The sequence below is a fragment of the Carassius gibelio genome, chromosome B22 (genome assembly GCF_023724105.1).
Source record: "Carassius gibelio isolate Cgi1373 ecotype wild population from Czech Republic chromosome B22, carGib1.2-hapl.c, whole genome shotgun sequence".
Classification (NCBI taxonomy): domain Eukaryota; kingdom Metazoa; phylum Chordata; class Actinopteri; order Cypriniformes; family Cyprinidae; genus Carassius; species Carassius gibelio.
In genome coordinates, this window is record NC_068417.1 from 33699154 (window position 1) to 33721932 (window position 22779).

Consider the following 22779-nt stretch of genomic DNA (forward strand, 5'->3'; position numbering starts at 1 on the left):
TGCTTCATTCAGAGTCAATGGTGATGGGTGTATATAGTTGGAATGCATTATATTTCACGTCGCATTTACATTTAAGTAGCTTGGAGCATTACATATCCGTGGACAAGCAGACAAGTGTGTAGCATGCTTGACTGGCATAACTAATCCTAAAAATAACTATTGTATATACTGCAAATGAGCTTGCTTGCAATCCAGACTTCCAAAAAAAAAAGAAGGATTGTTGGTGGTATCAAAACATAAAAACATCCCTTCCCTTTCTGTATGACATGCATGTATATGTGTGATCATGTGCTTTCAAGCGTATACACATAAATCCCGTAGAGTACAGTACATGCACACTGTCTGTGTAAATGGACAGACAGCATGCCTTATCCTTAAAAATCTGAGGCACCTGTGTTCACTGACCTAAATCCACATGGGAAGACCACAGATGGCATAAATAAAACAGCCCCCGCATTAAACATGGGTCAACACTCCTGTATGCACAGTATCTTAAACTCAGCAATGCATGCGTTTTCACTGAAACTGCATATTCATTTCAAAAAAGCACCTGCTATGTTGTAGCGCATCAGTACACTGTCAAATTTCAAGTCTGAAATATTTTCCAAATATAGATATGTCATTTAACTTAAAGTGTATACATTTTGTGGTAACACTTTAGAATAAGGTTCGATTAGTTAATGTTAGTTAACTACTTTAGTTAACATGATCTAAGCAAGAACAATCCTTCTACAGCATTTATTAATCTTAGATAATGTTAATTTCAACATTTACTACTAAATTATTCAAAAGTTGTGCTTGTTAACATCAGTTAATGCACTGTGAATTAGCATGAACTAACAATGAATAACTGTATTTTAACATTAACTAATTGAACATTCTAAAGTGTTTAATTAATTTTAATATAGTAAGAGGTGTATAGTATACTCTGCAGTGTAACATAGTATTTCATGACCTAATGGCAATTATTTAATCACCAATATTTTACACTTGATAGCTCCGCCCACAAACATATTTTGATTGACTTTACATCTCGCAATTGTGACTTTGTTTCTCAAAATTGTAAATTTGCCTCTTACAGTTGCAATTGGTAATGATTCTCGCAACCGTGACTTAATATCTTTCAACATGACTTCATATCTCGCACCTGCAACTGCGATTGTTGTATTTTCAACTTCACATATTTTGATGGACGTTATATCTTGCAATTGTGATGTTATTTCTGGTGATTGCACATTTTAGCTTCTCTATAATTTACACTTTATATCTTGCTATTCCAACTTTGTTTCTTTTGAGACTTTGTGTCTTACAATTCGACAATAACCCATAATTACAACTAAATTTCTGGTCGTTTCAACTTTTTCTTGTAATTGGGCCTTTATATCAAGCAAATAAGACTTCGTCTCTTAAAACTGTGAAATTGTTTTTCGCAATTACCATTTACTTTCTAGTAACTGTGACTTTGTATCTCTTAAAGTGACAATTTGACAATAATTCGTAATTACAGCTATGTTTCAAGTCATTTAAACATTTTCTTGTAATTGGCTGTTTTTTTATCCCACAAGTGCGACTTTAGATTTTAAATTATGACATTGTTTTTCATAATTTTAATTTATATTCTGGTAACTGACTTTGTATCCATCTAATGTTTATTTATATCGTATAATTTTAATCTCATAATTACAACTCCATTTATGGTCATTTCAACTTTTTCTTGTAATTGGGTGATTTTTTTGTTTCATTTCGTCTCTCAGTTGCAGAATTGTTTCTTACAATTATCATTTAGTTTCTAGTAATTGTCTCTTTATATTTCACAATTTGACTAAATCTCATAATTACAACTAAACTTTTGGTAATTTGGTAATTTTTTCTTGTTATTGGGCCTTTATATTTCACAGTTTTTACATTGTTTTTCAAAATAGCCACTTGGTTTCAAGTAATTTTGACATTGTATCTCTCAATGTGACTTTATACCTCGCCATTCTGACTTTGTTTCTTTAAAAAAAAGTCACATTTTTTATTAAAAAATTCTGTGGAACAAAGTTTAGAGATAAAAATTGCAATTACAACAAGTCATTATTGCAACTATATGTCTTTCTATGAAATGTATATCTTTTTGTTTGGATGTGAAAAATGTGCACCAAATAAAAAGACCAGATTTGGGTAGTTCTGCTCACAAACATATTTTGTTTGGCTGCAATTTTGTAACTTCCCAAAAAATGTTGACTTTCAGCTACTTGTCGCACCTGGTCAGAACACAGACATCTGTGGGTCTGTTTATGCAAGTTAATTCAGACCTGACAACAGCAGGAGTTGGACACCTGCAGGTCTAGCAACCTCTTTGTCCCTTTATCAACCTTTGTCATTTCCACGCCTGCTCTACATGTGCAATTTACGTGACTCATCAGTCCAGGTGGCCTACATGCTGACCACAGATACAAGTGGATGTGAGCCGACTATTCAGTGTGCATGTCCCTCAATGGTTCTCCTTAAATCAATGATGAAGTGGAAACTGGTGTAGGTTAATCCTTGTGCATTTATAATTACGGATGTTCCAGACAGAAAGCAAATGTAGGCTGGGATTATGCAAATGAATGCATAAAAGACACATAATGAGATTTATTGCAACATCCCGCCACTGGTAGTGGTATGATTGGCGATTATGTTGGAATCAGTACGCAAGGACGCAAACACTAACCAAGCTTTTTTGAAAGCATATCCAGCAGAAAAAAATGAGAGGCTGTGACTGAACAAACGTGTTATGATTGGCCACCTGATGACTGTTTTTGGTTTTTAAATAGTTATGCTTGCTCAAATGTCAGCCTGGATTAGTGACTACGCATAGAATGGCTTCAGACCGATTATGGAGCGCTTTTCACATGTGACATCTTCTTTAATGCCAGTGTGGTATTTCCACAATAATTGATTTTGCTTACACCAATAATTAAGATTGGGGAAAAAATTTATTAACTTAAAAAATAGCCAGTAATAATAATTTAATGATCATTTAAAATCAGTAAATGGTGATAATAATAATAATACTAATAATAATACTAATAATAATACTACTACTACTACTACTACTACTACTACTAATAATAATACATTTAAAACAAAAAAGAATAAAAGTAAATAATAATTGTTTCTATATAATAATAATAATAATAATAATAATAATAATAATAATACTTATTACCATTATTATTGACAACATTAATTTATTAACAATTGTTTCAACAACAACAATATAATAATTATAGTAATAATAACCCAGAAATAAATAATGCTAAAAAGCAACCAAGTAACAAAATAAATATAATTTATTTATAATTATCATAATCATTAACATATATTATTATTATTATTATTATTATTATTATTATTATTATTATTATTATTATTATTATTATTATTATTATATTAATTGAATGATTTGTTAAGATGATTGAAACCAGTATCTTGAGAGTTTGTCTTATTGACTGAAAGATCCATTAGCAATCAAAGCTTTTCTTCATTCAGCCAGTTCAGACATGTACGGAGATGTGAAAAGCAGCAGACATTTGATTGCGCAAGACTGTACATTAACTTTCCCTGTGGCAAAGCAAATGGGACCTGTAATTCATACACCTACACAGCCATAAAACAACTACAAGCTGGAAAGGAATGAATGAGTCCGGGGTGATTTCATCCACTCCAGCCTTGAGAGTTGCCGGAGTGGTACATTTCACGGCACGTCACCCACTTCAGACCAAAGACACAATAAAACACTGGACTTTCTGAAAAACGTTGAAAGCACCAGACAGCCGCTGAAAGCCAGCCGCATCATTTCCTTGTATATTTTGAGACAAGAGTACTTATAACAGTCTTGCGTCTTATATCACATAAAGCTACTCTCATTAAAACTACATTTTTGCAGTCTCTTCAGAAAATGTGAGCGATGCTTGCCATTTCGAAGGTGGCGTGATCACAATGCAGCTATAAAGTTATGGATCCCACACTTTTTGACCAACAAACTTTCATTACTAATCCACACTTTTTTTGAGTTCCAGCTAATAACTGAATGAAACATATCTGTACATTTTAATATGTTTACACTATATTTTAAAGTCATGTTCTCACTATTAACTACAATTCTTGCCTCTCACTCCTAATTACTGCTTATTAATAGTTATTAAGGTAAGGTAGCAAGTTTAGCTATTGATTAGGGATGTAGAATATGTTCTTTATAAGTACTACCAAACAGCCAGTATGCTAGTAAAAATGCATACTAATAAGCAACTAGTGAGAATTGTTCCTATATTAAAGTGCTACCTATAATATAAATACTAATAGTAGTATCCCAGCAAACATGGAACATTCTGGCAAGGTTCTGGCAAAGAACAAACATTCTTTAATATCATATAAATATAATGTTCACAGAATGGTCATTCAAAGTTATTTGGTCTTTAATAACGTTATCAAAAAGTTAGAACAAATACCATGTATTATTTATTTATACATAATTTATTGAACATTTTTCTGAAACATTTTAGTTTGTCTACTGTGTTTTTTTTTGTTTTTTTTTTACATAATAACTAATATTTATTTCATAAGTTTCAATAAACATTCAAATGTATTTTCCCCTCAAAGTTTTAGTCCCACAATGTTTGTAAAATGATGCTTGTGTAATGTTTTCTCTAATGTTGATGAAAAAAAAAACATTTATAAAAGTATGTTTTGATTGTACTGAGAACATTTAGAAATAATGTTTTCATAACATTAGCAAAACATTCTTAGAATATTTTTCAAGCTGTTATTATTATTATTATTATTATTATTATTATTATTATTATTATTATTAATCTATTTAAAAACCAAACAAGAAATAATGTTTTCAGAACACTAGCAAAATATTATTAGATTTAAAAAAAATAGCTGGGATTATTATTATTATTATTATTATTATTATTATTATTATTATTATTATATAAAAAAAACACATACAAGCAGATAGACAGACAGACAGACAGTTATATATTTATTTTTTATACTACTAATAATATATTATGGGCATGTATTAAATAATATTTATAGAACATATTATTACTGTTAATAATAATTGTTGAAGTAACCTCAATGTTTGTTTGCCTATTTTTACATCCCTAACCCAAGCGAGCACCACTAAGACAAACTGTGGTCTTGCCAACTTTAAACACAATATCCATCTTGTGCTGTTGTTTCCAACTGCTTCCAAGTACAAGAATCAGACTGGAATGTGGCCTGTCATCACTCGCCTTGCATGCGGCATCATCCCGCAAGAGCTTTACTGAACCCAAACGCCACAGTCTCACCCTTCATCAGTGAAATCCCACACAAGAGTCCATCAGCGATATGTCTAATCTGTGCGCTGGTGTCCTGCTTCACAGCATCTGATGAAAAACACCCCCAAGGCCTCCTTGAGCTAAAGACTCGGTGTCTGAACCCTTCAGTTGCTGTGTTTCCCTGCACAGTGCCGTGTTTCACTGGGGCAGGTTGGGGAACTAGGCCACTTCAAGAGGACAAAAGAAAGGCAGACACAAAGGAAGAGAGATCAACCTGAAATCCGAGCTCCTCTCGCTTTGCTCCATTCCCCCTTGATGTTTTCTTGGGAGCGAGCAGCGGTTCTGTGTTTTATGAGCACAGGGTACGCTTGCAACTGTGTCGCATGATCTTAAAAAGGCACTGCACATTGATGTTTAGTCCAGTGCTGCTTTGAAACTAGCTTTACAAAACTGCAAGCTTGTCGTTAGGTGAGCCACCCTTTTGAAAAAATAAATACTAAAAGCTACTAACAAATATGATTTTATGTGAGTGTGGCCGCATTTACATTACATGGTTCAAGTGACCCAATTCCAATTTTATTTTTCTCCCACGTGGCACATATCTGATATGACCCATGAACATCTTTAAAGGCTCATTCAAACTGTATGTGGAAATAAATCTGATAGGAATCGTATACGTGCATGTGAGTCTACCATGTAAGCAGACAGATTAGATATTCCCGTCAAAACCGTGAAATGAACCAATTCGACTGCCGTGATACTGAAAAAAAAAAAAGATGGCAAATTTGAGGATGTCGACTCCGGTGGATGCTCCCAGCACTGTTGCCACTGTTTTCCCAAGGAATTGGGCGACTTTTATACTGTTGTTGTGGGTTGTTCTTTAGTATGTGGGTGGGTTCTCCGGAATGTGATTTGGAAGAAGGAAAAGCATAACTGCGCTAGTTTTTGATTAGCGATTAGAATAGTTTTGTTTCGCAGACCTGGCATCCCTGTTTCTGGGTGAGTGCATCTACATTGGGTGTATAGTCAACATGCATATAACCGGATATGGTTCGCATTTAACAGATGATGTAAACTGGTCATCAAAAAATTGGATATAGTAACCAAATTGGAATTGGGCAATAAAAACGAGTGCCCTATTTGACTCGTTTCTGTAGAGTCGTTACTAAATTTTGACATTAGACATTATCAGTCATCGCTGTCACTTAAGAAAACTCATACACGCCATTTAAATACTATTTATTAAATGTGGCTTATGTTGTAACCCAATAAATTCTTACTTATTTCAAGGCTATCCTAACTTTAAGAAGATATGAAGGTTGTGAATTCATCATGGATGTGCAGCCAACAAATCTGCAACTCCGTGATGCTGTTATGTCAATATGGACCAAAATCTCTGAAGAATGTTTCCAGAAGCTTGTTGAATCAATGACGTGAAGATTTAGACAGTTTTGAAGCCAACCCGGTAAAAGCAAGGTGTCCCTAATGGAAAGGCCAGTACTGAGTGAATGTATTCAGAAAAAAATAATAATTGATTGTGTTGCGCTACAGCACTAGTTTGTCAGAAAAGCAGTTACTGGAAAAGCTATGCAATTTTAAAAACATCTAAGCCACTGTAGGTTACATTAGTAAATAACTTTTAGTTATTTACTCCTCAACCAGTGACATTTGCTTTACACATTGGCTTTTAAAGTTTTGTCGCTACACAAGTTCCTTGGGAATTGCTACTGCTAACATAATAGCTTTAACCCTTTCGAGTCGATTAACGCATATATGCGTTTTGAGTCATTTTCACCTGATAACCCCGAAAAGAACTTAAATTACACTCTCAGTTTTAATCGTACAGATAAGAGCAATACATCAATCGAATCTGTAAAGGGTCTAGTTTTTTTTGGATACAGACATAATAACAAAAAACCTTTGTGCACTTATAAAATAAAGATAACAAACAAGGTGCGCTGTCTACAGTCTTTGTCTCCGCTGATCGTCATGTACAAACATTTCATTAAAATGAACTGTAACTCCATGAATACTCAACGAAGAGACATGAGAGAGATATCTATAGAAAGCCTGGAATGTCTACTTTTAAACTAAACAAGTGCTGCCGAAAACAAATATTCTGAGATAAAGTAATCCATATGAAAACAACGCAATGTCTGTTTTTCATATCTCCGCTCATTATATCTAATGTGACCACGCCCCCGCGCTTAACGCGCTATTCAGATTCAAACTGAAGCGCGCGGCTTGAATACGCCCACACAGAAGAAAAAGCAGCCAGACTATTCTTCAAGTTTTTATTTTATTTTACTGTTTGCTTCGCGATGAGAGGACTAAGACATAATTCACCCCAAAAAGATGTGATGTGGTTGAGGATTTGAGAAATGGATTTCCTCAGAAAAATGAATGAAGCACTTTATTCAGCAGAGATCATGAACATGAGTAAGTCTCTTTTTATTTATTTGTACTAGTTTTCACATAACGTGTAAACATTTTACTAGTTAGACTTTTTCCAAATACTTTTTCCAAACTATAATTCCTGACTAAATGTATAATCAAGTGAAACATTATGAAGTTTCAATAACAATATACAATACTATACCATTCAAAAGCTTGATGTATATAATATAAATGTGACAAATAGAGATAACTCTAACAAATGTAAAAACAATGCAGTTCTTTCGATTTATTCCCCCTAAAAAAACCTGAAAATATTATCAGCTCTTTTCAACATTAATAATAATAATAATAATAATAATGATGATGATAATAAATGGGGTTTATTTGGTAGAAAATAAGATTGTTAAAAGGATTTCTGAAGGATTGTGTGACTAGAGAAAGGATGCCAAAAAATTTGAAAGTCAGCTTTGATTGTCCCTAATAAACTGTTTAACTGCTCCCCCAAGTGGATATTAAATTATGTTGTGGGATAATTAAATATATTCTTAATAAACTACAAACATAAAATTATATACTTTTATTTTGTTCTCACATTCTTTCTTGTAAGTCCTCCCTCAGAGTGGCACAGTTGAATGAGAGGCTCATTATGCAGCTCATTATGCAGGCCTTTGTCTTCTCAGGTGTAAATCACAATGATATTCATGATAGTTGATGCCTACTCGCATATGACTTTTACCAACAAAAAGTGTTTTAGAAAATTTAAATCAATATATTGTTTTCTGTGAATGAGTAAACAAGATGATTTTCACATCATTCAGAAAGAAAAATTCTAGGCTACAAGCTCCAGTTCTCAACTTTTCCGGCAACCAATTTTATGTATGTGTTTTATTGCCTTATTCAAGTGATTTAACATTTTTAGTTTTTCACTAACCATGCATAACATTTTTTTTCTCAAAAATACAATCATGTACATGCATGCATTTCACATATTATTATAGCCCAGTTTGTGCTGATTACAGTGATATTAGACTTTACCCATTTAGATATTTATAAGAAACTGAAAAAAACACAAATGTCAGGGCATGACAAAACTTCTCAAGGCCCCAAAAATACCCTTAGACTCCAGAGGGTTAACAGTCGAGCTACAGGAACTACAAGGGTTCAAAACAAAAGAACTAAGGGGTAAAAAAAAAAAGACTAATCTGTGCATTTATTTGCATAAAATAAAAGCTGATACTGTATGAGGTTTCTTCAAGCACTGTACATACAGGCAGATTCCTTTAAAGTCAGGTTTTAACCGCTTTTGCTTTAAACACGCTCGCGAGCGAGGAAGCTGATGGAGGCAACATGCAGCTAATGAATTTGGGTCACGCTCCAGCAGAGACACTCTCTAAGGCCCTCTCAGAATTTCACAGAGTCAAAGACCGAGCTCTGTTTTTAAAAACCGAAAATACATGGGAACATGCAGAGACGGCGTGCCATGAAAAACATACATTTTTGGGGTGGTGAATCACATCCATCTATTCAAAGAGCTCTATGATGGTAAGTAAACAACTCAGACTCATTTCAATTGAACTGCTCCTCAGTTTCATGTAATACTTATCTGCCCACCATCAAACCTCCAGTAAATATCAAACATTCATAAATTTCCCTTCATCCTCCCCCAGTGGCGCTGTTGCCATAGAGACGCTCATATGAAATAGCCAGATTGACAAGCATGAACGATCTCTCTTCTACTGCAGTGTCACAGAGTGTTGTACCTGCACGGCAAACCCTTAAGAACAGACCAGCAATACACAGTATGCAATTCACAGGTGTGATACCGGCAAGGTTTTAGTCATTTTTAGTAAGGGAAAGCATGAGACTCCCATTACCGCATGCTCAACGGAAAGTGACAGACACAGAGCCCTGGGGGACGCCCCATTAAACTTAGCTGCTTAGCTTCACCGCTTGCCTGAAGACGCCGGCGCGCAAATAACACAGATTGTTTACATTTCAGATGTTCCTTGTGCAAAGCAGGGGTAACAATGCATTTTATGAAATGCAAGGAAAAGGTTTTAACAGCCGCTTTGTGACGCAAAAGGACACGTTTCAAGGCCCTTTATTATTCGTTTTTTTCCTTAAAGTAATGAAAGTTTGCAGTGCACTTTCAATTCTACCACACCTCAACTGCTGAATTTTTATTTTATTTTTTAATTAAAATGAATGACTGACTGTATCTATGAGACAAATTTCATTATAGCATTGTGTGTAGCCAAATAAACACTTACATAACATTTTTTACATTTTGTTTTTAATTTGGTAATTTTAGCATGATATTAAATAACACACAGTAAAAATGTTATTTAACAGTAATATCTATCCTTTAAACTTTAGATTTAGTTTTCTTCATACACTTCATGGCTTATGTTATCTCAAGCTCTTCAATTGCATTTTTGTCTCCAAGTGCACAAAGCAGTATAAGCAACAAAGCAAACAAACAAACAAATAGTACATAAATAAATAAACAACTTGGATGTCAAATTTTAATAATAAAACAAACATCAGTCCAACCAATGGAACAATATAGTGTCTGAATTTGAAGAATATAACATGACAAACAAACAAACAATCCGGCCACTGCAATATAAAAGGATCTGTTTGCATGATAAACAAACAAACCAACGGGACTTAAAAGTGCCAGAAGTTGAAGGAAACAAACAAAAAAATAGAAATAAATAGTAGGACAAAAACTGTCTGAAGTTGAAGAACATAAGAATAAAAGTAAGCAAGAAAGCAAACAAACAAACAAATGTCTGAATATAAAAATAGCATAAAATGTGACAGTAGATATTGAAACATGATGAGTACCAAATCTAAACCCATACAGGGTGGTCCATTAAACTAGACTAAATAGGTTTTAATTTTTTTGCAACACACTTTGTAAACAACTGAACTTGTTGGTTAATTGCAACTATGATTCAAATGACACTCAACATCAAATTGACTCTAATTGTCATCTACAAATAAGTGTCTCTGTAGCACTGATTGAAAAATCTCTGGTATGACAAAAGAGACACTGTTGCATGCCATGGACGCTCTGTTTTTATGCATATAAATGCAAATGTGCCATTTCAGACAACTCTCCGCAAAGCACAATATACTTGTGCCACTGGCAACCTCAAGCACAGCTGACACTCTCTGACAAAACTGTCATTTAAGCCAACACTTAGTCCTTAACAGACTGTTTACAGCATATTCATTGCATTCTGTCTCTGGCGAGAGCTACATAACATCCTAAATTTTTGTTCTTGTTCCAAAAGTAGCCACAGATGGAATTTGTTTTTCTTGAGTCATCATATTGCACCCAGACCGATTCATTCCACTGGCCCCAAGAGGGAAACCACAACCTCAGCAATAGTACAGCAATGAGTGTGTTTTTGATGCCGGTTCACTAGGATTACTTTCTAATTACCATGTCTGGATAATTTGATTTGAGGTGTTTAATTCATTCTCATTATAGTCCAATTACAGTTTTCTAACTTAAACTGGCAATAAACTAAAACTATTATGTATAAAATCGACACAAAATTTAAGAGACTTATCCATGTTCCTGGTTCACCAGTTTACAGTACATGATCCAATATATATATATATATATATATATATATATATATATATATATTTTTTTTTTTTTTTTTTTTTTTTTTTTTTTTTTTTTTTTCTTAATATTGGAAGACACAACTTGACCTTCAAAAAAGCAAAAATCAAGATTAATAATAATAATAATAATAATAATAATACATTTTATTTATAGGTGCCTTTCAAGACACTCAAAGACACCGTACAATAAAACTAAACAGAAAATGCAATCATTATAACATATATATATATAAAATCATTAAAAGCAATTCTAAACAAATACATTTTTATCTGAACTTTAAAATGAGAAATAGAATCCAGCTGGCGAATGTGCTAAGGTAAAGAGTTCCATAGCTTCGGCGCTGCACAACTAAGAGCCATACCACCAAAGAAACTCATCTAGAAGTTTGGGACAGACAATAAATGTGCAGATGATGATCTCAAAGAGCACAAAGGAGTATACAGATGCAGAAGATCTAAATGAATGCAGAATGCAGAATGTGAAATATTACTGATATGGGAACCAAACGAAAGCAAACCATTCAGTATAACTCCAAGACTTTTCACCTGGGCAGAAAAATTAACTGAACAATTATCAATAAAAAAAGTAAAGGATTGAGTTTTATATATGACAGACCTAGAACCAACAAGGAGGGCTTCTGTCTTATTGGTATTTAATTAAAAAAATATATATTAGTCATCCAAATACTAATATCCTGGAGACATTTAGTAAAATAAGGAGGGGTATGAGAAACATTAGGTCTTGTAGAAATGTACACTTGTGTGTCATTAGCGTAAGGACATAGGAACAAAAAATACGACCAAGAGGTAGAATATAAATGATGAATAAAAGTGGACCCAGCACTGACCCCTGTGGAATGCCATGAGTAACTGAGACTGGATCTGAAAATATATTTTTAATCTGCGCAAACTGTTTTCTAAAACAAACAAAAATGTGTTGAAATATTCGAACAAAAACTAAAATTACAAAAGACTTTCAAAGAAAAAAGAAAAGATTTCGTAATCCCACTGAAATGTTCCAATGAAAACAAAAACTCTGAAAACATTTTTTTTTCTTAGCAGCATGTTAAAATATTCCAACAAAACCAATAATAATAAAACTAATATTGAAATATTCCAACAAAAACAAAAATTGTAAAACGTTTCCATCATTCTTCGTAATTGCATTGTCATGCAGCAAAATCATGAAACTGTTTTATTTAAAAAAAAAAAAAAAAAAATATATATATATATATATATATATATATATATATATATATATATATATATATATATATATATATATATTGTTGAAACATTGAGCATTTCATTTAAATTCAATGGCAACAACTATTTGTAGAGGTTGTAGGCACACATTATTTCAAATATATGTGTGGTACATTCATATTTACTTGCAAACAGCCACAGTCTATGTTGAATACTAATCAGCTTTCGACATGTGGGTGCTTTGCAACATTTATGCAATCCCCATCTTATAAATGTACGTCACGCTGCTCTAGCTTTTATATTTATATATTTAACTTTTAATATCTATCACAGACAGCCCGTTTTATTGGGTTATGTAAAACATCATACCTGTCCAGGAGAGAATCTATAAATATCCCTTCTGTTTGGTTAGCCTGCAGAGAGATAAGATAATTTACCATTTAGAGCCTGGGACCCACTGACAGGATCCCTGGCCACTGCTATGATTAATGGCATGGTCAAATATAGCCAGCCTATTAGTCTCATGTAAAAAAAAAAGCATCTGGGCTCAAGGTGTCATGGAGAAAACAAGGGCGGAAAGAGAAAGCAAGAGGGTTAATAAACAGTAATGCTACATCAGGCAGAACACGGCTGTAATTTGACCAGCAGGTCACGTTTTTAACGGTAAATCTGTGTGCTATTTGGATTCACATGTGCTCCGGATTGACTGAAGCTCATTGGCTGTTATACAACAACAGAGAATGACATATCAAGGCAGGAAGATCTATATAACACCAACCTTGCCTTCGCACAGCTTCTGAAATTAAGAAAAATCTTTAGAATTACTGGGAACTCGTGAAAAGCTCATGAAAAAGCTTATGTCGTTTTTTTATTATTTATAAGAAAAAGAAGAAGAAAAAATGAAGAAGTAAATTAGGCATTCCATTTTTGGAGTACGTTTTACAAGAGAATACATATTAAATTTTTCTACTTCAAAATTTTGCATTTAATTTAATGTTTAGTCTATTTTTCTTTTTCTATCAGTTTTTCTATCTATGTTTTTTTTTCTATTAATATTTAATTGTAAAAAAAAATCAGGCGAAAAAATAAATAATAATAATAATCATGATTAAAAACTAGGCAAACTTGGAAAAACTGGGAAACGGTACAAGGTTTTTTCTGTTTGTTTGTTTTTTTTTGGACTCCTTGGTATCCGGTTTACCAGAATGAGTATGATTACTTTGTAATTACCCTGTCTGGATAATTTGAGGAGCTGAGAGGTGTTCAATTCAGTCTCATTATAGTCCAATTACAGTTTTCTAACAGAAATTGGCAATAAAAAGAAAGTATTGTGCTTACAATCAACACAAAATTAAATACAGGATTAAAAACCGTGTTTAGACCCAAATTGTGGTGCAGAAAAGGAACCTTTATATAAAATGAACAGAAAATAAGACAGCTCACAGTTTGACCCTACAAGATTCACATTTTCTTAATGTGAAGTCTGTTCTTTGTTGATTTGCATCTCTCGCCGTATTCACAGTAAGTGTTTGCAAGGAAAGAAATGTTGACTATTTACATCCTTGGCCATTAGCATTGAAAACATCATATCTCTTCATCAAGAGAGAGGGAAGGGGATGTGTTTTTGTGGACGTGCCGGCCAATTTGGATTTTGAGCTTGGCTTTTGATTTGCCCTTCCAGACCTTGACTCCTTACTTTGCATACTGCAGCAAATGATCAGGAAACACCCAGTGTCAGTCCCCATCAGCATGAACCGATGCTGTCTATAGCAAATCACAATGCCCACAGATATTTCACTGGAGCAAAAACGCAACCTTATTGAATATTCATGAGATAGCTCTCCTCATCATTGAATATTCATCCATATGGTACTCGAGTCCACTACAAATGACCAAGACTTCACCTCAGTAATCCAATATGCAACTGAATCTTACATAAGCAGATACCTGTATATGGTAATTATGGATTGAATCAAGGCCTTTGTGCTACACTCAACACCAGCAGTTTATTCCACATCACTAGATTATGGAAAAGTAATCAATTCATGCTTCTTAACTGACCTTTGTTGCTAAATGTGATTTAGGATCAATTCTTTATTCATTTTTCATCATCCAAACGCATTACTAGTATGTTTTTTTTTTTTTTTATCAATAGTAATTTTGATTTAAAATCATTTCATTTTAGTCTACCATCGATGGAAGCAGATATCCCTTTTGTTGTCAGTAGTTTTTCTTCACAAAAAATGGAGCAGATACATATCGCTTTTCAGACCTTGTATCCAACCTGGAAAGGCCTCCAGCAGTACAGATGTTAGCATAAAATCAACAGACTGCAGAAAAAGCTGGCCGGCTTCAAAACTGCCACAGTCTGTGTGACTTGAAGGGAGAATTTTCAATGGAAGAAAGTCCGGGTTTGTTTGAAGAAGACTTGGATGAGTTTGCTTCAGAGGATTATGTTACTGAGATATAGTGGTGGGCATAAAGTGACTTATGCAGTGGTCTATATCCAATTTTAACTTACAGTAATGTCATTCATATAACAAAAATAAATAAATGTTTTAAATTTTTTAATATGCAACATTTTTTTTTTTCATATTACGACAATTAAGCCAATTTAAACACTGATTATATTTTCAATTAAATAATTCAAATGCCTGTAAAATGTTAAAATCGTATCCAACAACTACAAATTTTTACTTCTATTGATATCAATAATAATAATAATAATAATAATAATAATAATAATAATATATATATATATATATATATATATATATATATATATATATATATATATATATATATATATATATATATATATATAAAAATAATATAATAACAATGTTTTTATATATTTATAAACATATTTATTTATTTATTTATTTTACATTGTGATATTAGTACACCAACTAAGTTTTGTAAATTTCCTCCAGTTATTTTTTTTTAAATTAAATTACATTTTAATATATTTAAATTTATGTATAGTTATTTAGTAAAATAAAATGTAAAATGCTAATTATGGTGGTATTTGCTGTACAAAAAAAAAAAAAAAAAAACCTGGATTTTCTTCACTGTATTACAATAATATTTATTAAAATTTGAACAGTCACAGGCCTCGTTTTGTAAATTAATTCAAATTTCTTATTCTAAATTTCTCTTTTCAAAGTCCTCCATGTGATTCACCATGCTTTTTGTATCGCCATGCTATACAGACAGAATTATAAGAATCCAATCTGATGTCTGCACAAAAAAAGTGCCATAATATACCATAAAAGCACAGTAAAGTTGATGTGAGCAGTTCAGCTGCGCTTCCACGCTGCTCAATAAGATCATTTTGTCCACGCTAGATATTTTTTAAAGATTACTGTGGTGTGAATTCGTCATATGTAGGCTATTAGAAAAGCCTTGAGCAGAGACCATTTTCTTTTTTTCTTTTTTTTTGCATTGTGTGCAGAAAGCAAACTATCACTCAGAGCGGAGAAACACACTGATGCCATTTTAGAGAGAAGTTGATGCTGGTGGTGGTGGTGGTGGTGGTGGTGTGGGGGGGGGGGGGGGTCAATTGATCTAAACATGGACTAAAATATATATATATGATATAATGCTATACTACCTCTTCTTGCATTTGAGCATCACACAGATCCGTCCTGTCATTGTTAAGATGTAGACCGGCTTGCAAACAATCCTAAGTGCCTTATTTCCACTACAGTCGCGAACACAGCACCTGTATGCTCAAGCAGCTGAACAAGCCATTATTTTCATTTAGCTGAGATCTGAAAGACTCCCTTCTGTAAAAACTCACTTCGCTTTGTACTTGCAAGTCTTTCGCGCCACTTTCCCGCGCTCACACATGTGCGCATAAAACCACAGTTCACAGCATCTCTGTCAGAGCGGAAGCTTCATTTGTATTCCACGCGACTCTCGCCAGGTAAGTAATGGCAAGCAGCAAAGGCCAGCGCGTCACAGTTCCTCTCAGCTGACATCGGGCTTTCATAAGCCTGTAGGCTCTGGCGCAGATGAGGCCGCTTCTTCCCTCTAATGAGCTGCTGTTTGCCTCTCAGGACTGTCCATCATCTCCGGTGTCCTCCGGCCGGGTTCAGGTAACAGTTACGGGAATCTCTTCTTTCCATAACACGTACGGATTCCGGCACACCATTTCCTGCTTTCATTTGCATTTGAAAAGCAGCATCCTCGCATGGGGTTAAACATAATGAGAGTCGTGAATAGAAAGATGAGGAAAAATGTAATGAAATGGTTCATTGTTTTGGTGACAGGGAGAATCTAATGCAGCTGCAGTGAGCATGGCCTTGGCTCCGCCAGTATTTTATTTTATTTTTATACATTTTCTGCTTATACAAAAATAAATAATAAAAAGCCAAACTAACTAACTCAGAGATGATTTATTAGAAAAAACTAGACTTTTAAAATGTTTACATTTTACAAACTATTTAACTCAAAAAAGCATTACAAATAACGTTACAACTTTAAAAGTAATAATAAAGGGTACTATTCTAAAATAAATGTTAAAACATAATATAACTACCTATCTACATATACATATCTACATCACTGTGTTGGAAGACTTGAAAAGCATCGCCCAAACGTTTATTAAAAGAAAGAAGATGCAAGTTTTAACTGTTGCCGCGGCCGCCATGTTGCAGAGATGTTGAGTGTTTCCAAATATGTTAAGGGGCGTAATATTTCTGTCACACACATGAGGTACTCAGCCAATCACAATGCATTGGATAGCTGTCCAATCCAAGCACACCTAGCTTTTTAAAACGATGACCAACACTAATGTATGGTATGGTAACCTTAAACCGCGTAAAAACATTGCATTACACCAAATAAACATAATAATGTAATTTTTTAGCATCGTCATATGATCCTTTTAATTTTGAGTATAAAATAATAAATAAAATATTATTTATACTGAATGTTATTATGAATTTACAATGAATTAGTTTTACAATTTCCTTGATAACTTGACTTATTTGATTTAATTGCTGTCATTGTTAAACTGCAAACTATTTAAAATGGTTTTCATTAACAGGAATGAAGATGAAGCATAACGAAATAGAAATATTAGAAGAAAAACTTGAAAAAACTTGAAATAAAAATGAGCATGATGTAAACTAGAAAAGTTGCTTTACTGAATAGGTCTAAGTTAGGCTACGTCTACATTAATCCAGATGCAACAATGTAAATTTAAAATGATCTCCGTCCACACTAGCATTTACAAGCATTTTGCAAACTTTGTCTCATCCACATTGGAACATCAGAAAACGTTAAATTTGCTTCTGCGCATGCACAAAGCCTAAAAAAAGCTTATTGCAGATGGTACACACAGAACAGAAATGAGACGTTTTTATGCATTTCTTCTGGCACGATTATTTTATTTACGAAAACCCAACATTTACTGACACTTCAAGGTCGCACACACAGATTGTACGTCTGATCTAAAACCTCAACTGCCCCCATTTTTTACCGCAGATATAAATTGTGAGGAAATTTGCTTTCAGCTTTGCAGGACTGTGATATGAAGAGTGTTCAAAGTTACTCATCTGTAGCAATAGTGTGAAAGTGCATAGCACATAAGATGCACAAAACCATTATAAACACGATATCTATTGGTATAATACGCGTCACATGACATAAAATGCATCATCGTTTTCAAAAGCCTCCGTTTTCACAGTCCTAACTACAACACGAAAACGGCATTTTCAAATTGATCCCCTTTGAAAAGCGTTTTCAAAAAGCTCAATTTCCTTGACTATAAACGCCGTCTCAGTTTGGAGAAGGCCTTAAAGTACTGAAATTACTGAAGCGGAAATAAGAAACTGAATGGAAATATTTCAAAATAATAAAATTGACAAATGCACACACAATTGCTGAAACTGAAAAAAAAAAAAAAAAAAAAAAATATTGTTTATATAATACTATTAAACATAACTCTATATTAATACTACTAAAACAACACTGCTGATTGGTGAATTTTCTTTAGGGATAGTAGGCAATATATTTCCTCATTGGGGAATTATCAATTGCACAATTAATTTTTTTATTTTATTTTTGTAAAACAAATTAAATCACAATGACTTGGGGCTCCTACAGAAGCACACAATCTGTGGTAGCTGAAGGCACTTCTGTATTTAAAGGCTTGAACGTAACTGCTAACAAGTTTCCCTGGAACGAATGAATGGGACTTCCAAAAGCTGACTGTTGTGCTCCATAGCATTTTTACCAAGGCATAAAACAACATCCACTGTTTTCTTAGAAACTTAATTAAAAGTTCCTAATAAATATAAATGTTTTGGTGTCAGAACCCATCATGGTATCTGGCGATGGTACATGCTCAAATCAGCTTGCTCTATTATTTAGATAATTGCTTTTCAGTACCGGCACTGAGCAGAAAAAAGCTGAGCCATTCGTCTCGTATGCAGATAATGAGCAGATGTCCTTATGCTAATGAAATGTCTTTTAAAAGATTGTTGTGGGACATTGATTCTGATCCTTAACCGTGCTATTAATACCTATTTGCCCTTCCGTTCCTTGAGATGGCAACCCTCTCCCTGTGATGAAATATAATTTTTCATTTCTTCAGGAAGGGATGAAAAATGGATGATCTTAGAGGTACAAAAGCTGGAGTCTAGATTGCCTGCAGCTTGCAAACAGGTATTACAAAATAGAGCCATTACGGCAACATCAGCCTGCAAATGGATTTGAAATTGAGTGGAAAACCATGCATGCGGAGGGTTAGACTCTTAGCTGCCTTGAAGGGAATTATAGAGGGTAAAATATTCACACCCCAAAAAAGGGCAAAAGTAAATGAAAAGAAAGGGTGATACTTAGACCAATACGCTTTCAATTGCCTAGACTAAAAAGACACAAATCAGGTTTTCATGAAGAAAAAGGTGCCTACAAATAAAAGAGTTCATTTTTCCTTCACTTGCAAGATTTAATCCCACTCAGAAAGTGATTCCACTGGCTGACAGATGGGAGTTGTGTGTGTATAAATATATATTAAATATTAAAAATTTTAACTAAACTGCTTCATTGTATGTAAAAAATAATAATGAAATTAAATTAAAGTAAAAACAAATTAACTTTGTAACCTGGGTCAACCAACATTCAGAAACATGCAAGCAACAAAAACTAAGACTGAAGATAAAAAAAAAAAAATAAAAAAAATGTACAAACAACAACAACAAAAAACACAACATACTCAAAACAAAAACAACAATTTTAAACTAAATGTCAATACAAAACAAAACGCAACTAAACAAAAATAAATAAAGTGTAATTTTATTTGATGTCTGATAACAGATCCTACAACATCTCTGTCAAATTTGGGTTTAGCAAATACTGTGTTTTAATTAATGATTTATTTAGGTAACAAGCTCAAAAAAGGAAATGCTACCTCAGCAACGAACAGTTAAGTAAAAATCAATCAATAAAATAAAATAAAATATTACATATACAAAATAATATTAGTAAACATATCTGATTTGCGAACTGGATCAACTGGAATGTACACTTAAAATAAAAGAATTTGCTCAAAATAACTATCACAAATGTACTGTAAAACATAACTGATGATCTTACTAATAAAATTAAGTGAAATTAGCTTGTTTTAAATACGTTTGTGAACCTTACTAAGTTTAAACAAATTATCTCAATGATTAAGCAGAGAAAGTTATTAAACTAAATGCATTCAAGTAACCTGCACTTAAAGGAACACTCTACATTTTTTTGTAAATAGGCTCATTCTCCAACTCCCTCAGAGTTAATAAATTGACTTTTACCATTTTTTAAAGTTGATTCAGCCAATCTCCGAACTATTTTCAGGGCCTGCATGATATCACTGTGCCATGTTACGGCTACACTACTTAACACCACTAATTTATTACATTACAGTTTGGGAGGCAACCATTTCAGAGCCATTTCATTGTCATTGTTTGGAAAAGCTGCAACATTTTTCAAAATGTCTGTCTGTATAAAGTAATAAGACTAACATTACCTTTTCCGCAGATTGTGCCGTCCCAAAGAAAATGGGAATGAAAGCAAGCCACACAATGCAGGTGGTGTACATGGTGAAGCCGATGGGTTTGGCTTCGTTGAAGTTTTCTGGAACGCCTCGTGTCTTGATGGCGTAAACCGTACATGTTACCATCAGCAAGATGCTGTATCCTAGAGAGCAAATGATCTGAAGGTCCGTAATGTCACACTTGAGAACCCCTCGGGCCTTGTCGGGGTTTATGGTCTTCTGCTCGTCGTAATCGATTATGGTGTTTGGAGGATCCACTCCGAACCATATGAGGACCCCTAAGAGCTGGACGGAGATGAGGCTGGACGTGATGGCTAACTGAGACGTCGGGCTGATCAGTTTCGGCGGACTTACTGACTTCTTCCCTTCCTCGAAGATGCGGTAAATTCGATTGGTCTTCGTGAGGAGCGCTGCGTAGCTAATACACATTCCTAACCCAAGGAAGATTCGCCTGAAGGAGCAAACGGCAATGTCCGGAGTGGCGATCATTACAAACGTGATGATATAACACAGGAATATCCCTGTCAGCAGAACATAGCTGAGCTCCCTCCCAGATGCTCGTACGATTGGGGTGTCGTTGTAGCGGATGAATGTTGCCATAACAAAGATGGTGGCAATGATGCCGAGCATAGCCAAGAAGACTGGAATGACAGCCCAGGGTGAATGCCACTCCAACTTGACGATCGGGATGGGCTGGCATCCTGTCCGGTTGCCGTTGGGACGCATATTGTAAGTACAGAGTTTGCAGGACGTCTCGTCATACTGGTACTGGTAGCCGTCGCAGGGCTCACAGTGCCAGCAGCACGGCATGCCTTTCACCATCTTCTTGCGTTCACCCGTCTTACAGGGCAGACTGCAGACCGAGCTGGGAATTTCCATCTCACCGTTGGGCCACTGCATCTCATCGATCTACAAAGAAATGGACACAAATAAGCATTTAGGTTGATGACAATGACATTTTTTCACTCTGATATATTTTTACAAAAATACATAAATGAAATTCATTGATTTGACATTTCTGAATTTAAATTGAATTTGAAGTTTTTTATGTGTTTTTTTTTTTTTTTTTTGGTGGGTAAAGGGAAAAATAATTGGCAGTTAAATGAATGAAAATAAATCTTAAAAAAAAAAAAAAAAAAAAAAAATATATATATATATATATATATATATATATATATATATATATATATATATATATATATATATATATATATATATATATATATATAAACTGCTTCACAGCTAATATAATGTCATTATTTCATCTCATTTGACCAACATTAAGAAACACACAAGGAACACAAAACCAACTAAATCAAAATACTAGAAACTTATACAATTATACAATACAAAGAACGAAAAGCCAAAAAAACAACATGACACAAAAAAGTATAATATACAACAATCATATAATAACAAAACAATAAACAAATCATCACAAAACAATAAAATATAACAAAAACAACACAAAACACATCTAACAACAAAACAATACAAAAAAACTAAATCAAACCGAAACAAAAACAACCCAAAACAAAATAAAAAACAACAACAACAAATACAAAACAAGTAAACAACAAAATAAAACAAAAACACACTAAAAACAACAAAATAGAACACAAAACAAAACATGACAACAAAATAAAACAAATACCCACAACAACAAACAAAGCACTGCAAAACAAAAAAATACAACAGAGCAACAGAACAAAAATACAACACGCAAACCAAAACAGCACTATAAAAGCAAAGAACACAAAACAAGAACACATACACATAACTCCCCCCCCCTCTCTCTCTCTCACACACACACACACACACACAAACAAATAAAACAGGAAATTACATCAGAGAGGATCTTTGCAGGCTCTCATGACTGTGTGTCAATGTCACTTAGTCTTTTAAAATATATTTGACTGGTTGTGTATTTCAAAGGCATGTAAAGCTTTGAAGTATTCAAGAATCTATATTGCAATTTTAAAAGAAATAGTTTAAGAGCAACACAACCAACATGCCGCTGTTTTTTACATTACCAAGTTAATTATGTGGACCCATGAAAGGGCGTAAATGCTTTTAAGTGTGATCATAGGGAAGAAAATATAATTTCATTATTTTGAGCCTGCTTATTGCTATCCGTCCACTCCCTTATACCTCCGTTAATATGCACTTTGAATTTCATGCCTTTCA

The 22779-nt window shown here is 33.7% G+C and overlaps 1 protein-coding gene across 2 annotated transcripts in view; it reads right to left on the minus strand.

Moving 5' to 3' along the window:
* The window catches only part of LOC127988290 (metabotropic glutamate receptor 7), a 192440-nt gene that overhangs the window by 19068 nt on the left and 150593 nt on the right, over positions 1–22779 (minus strand). For both annotated transcript variants that reach the window (XM_052590951.1, XM_052590950.1), the window contains exon 8: positions 20566–21501. In XM_052590951.1, coding sequence (XP_052446911.1) covers positions 20566–21501 — 936 coding nt within the window. The remainder of the gene's footprint in view (positions 1–20565; positions 21502–22779) is intronic.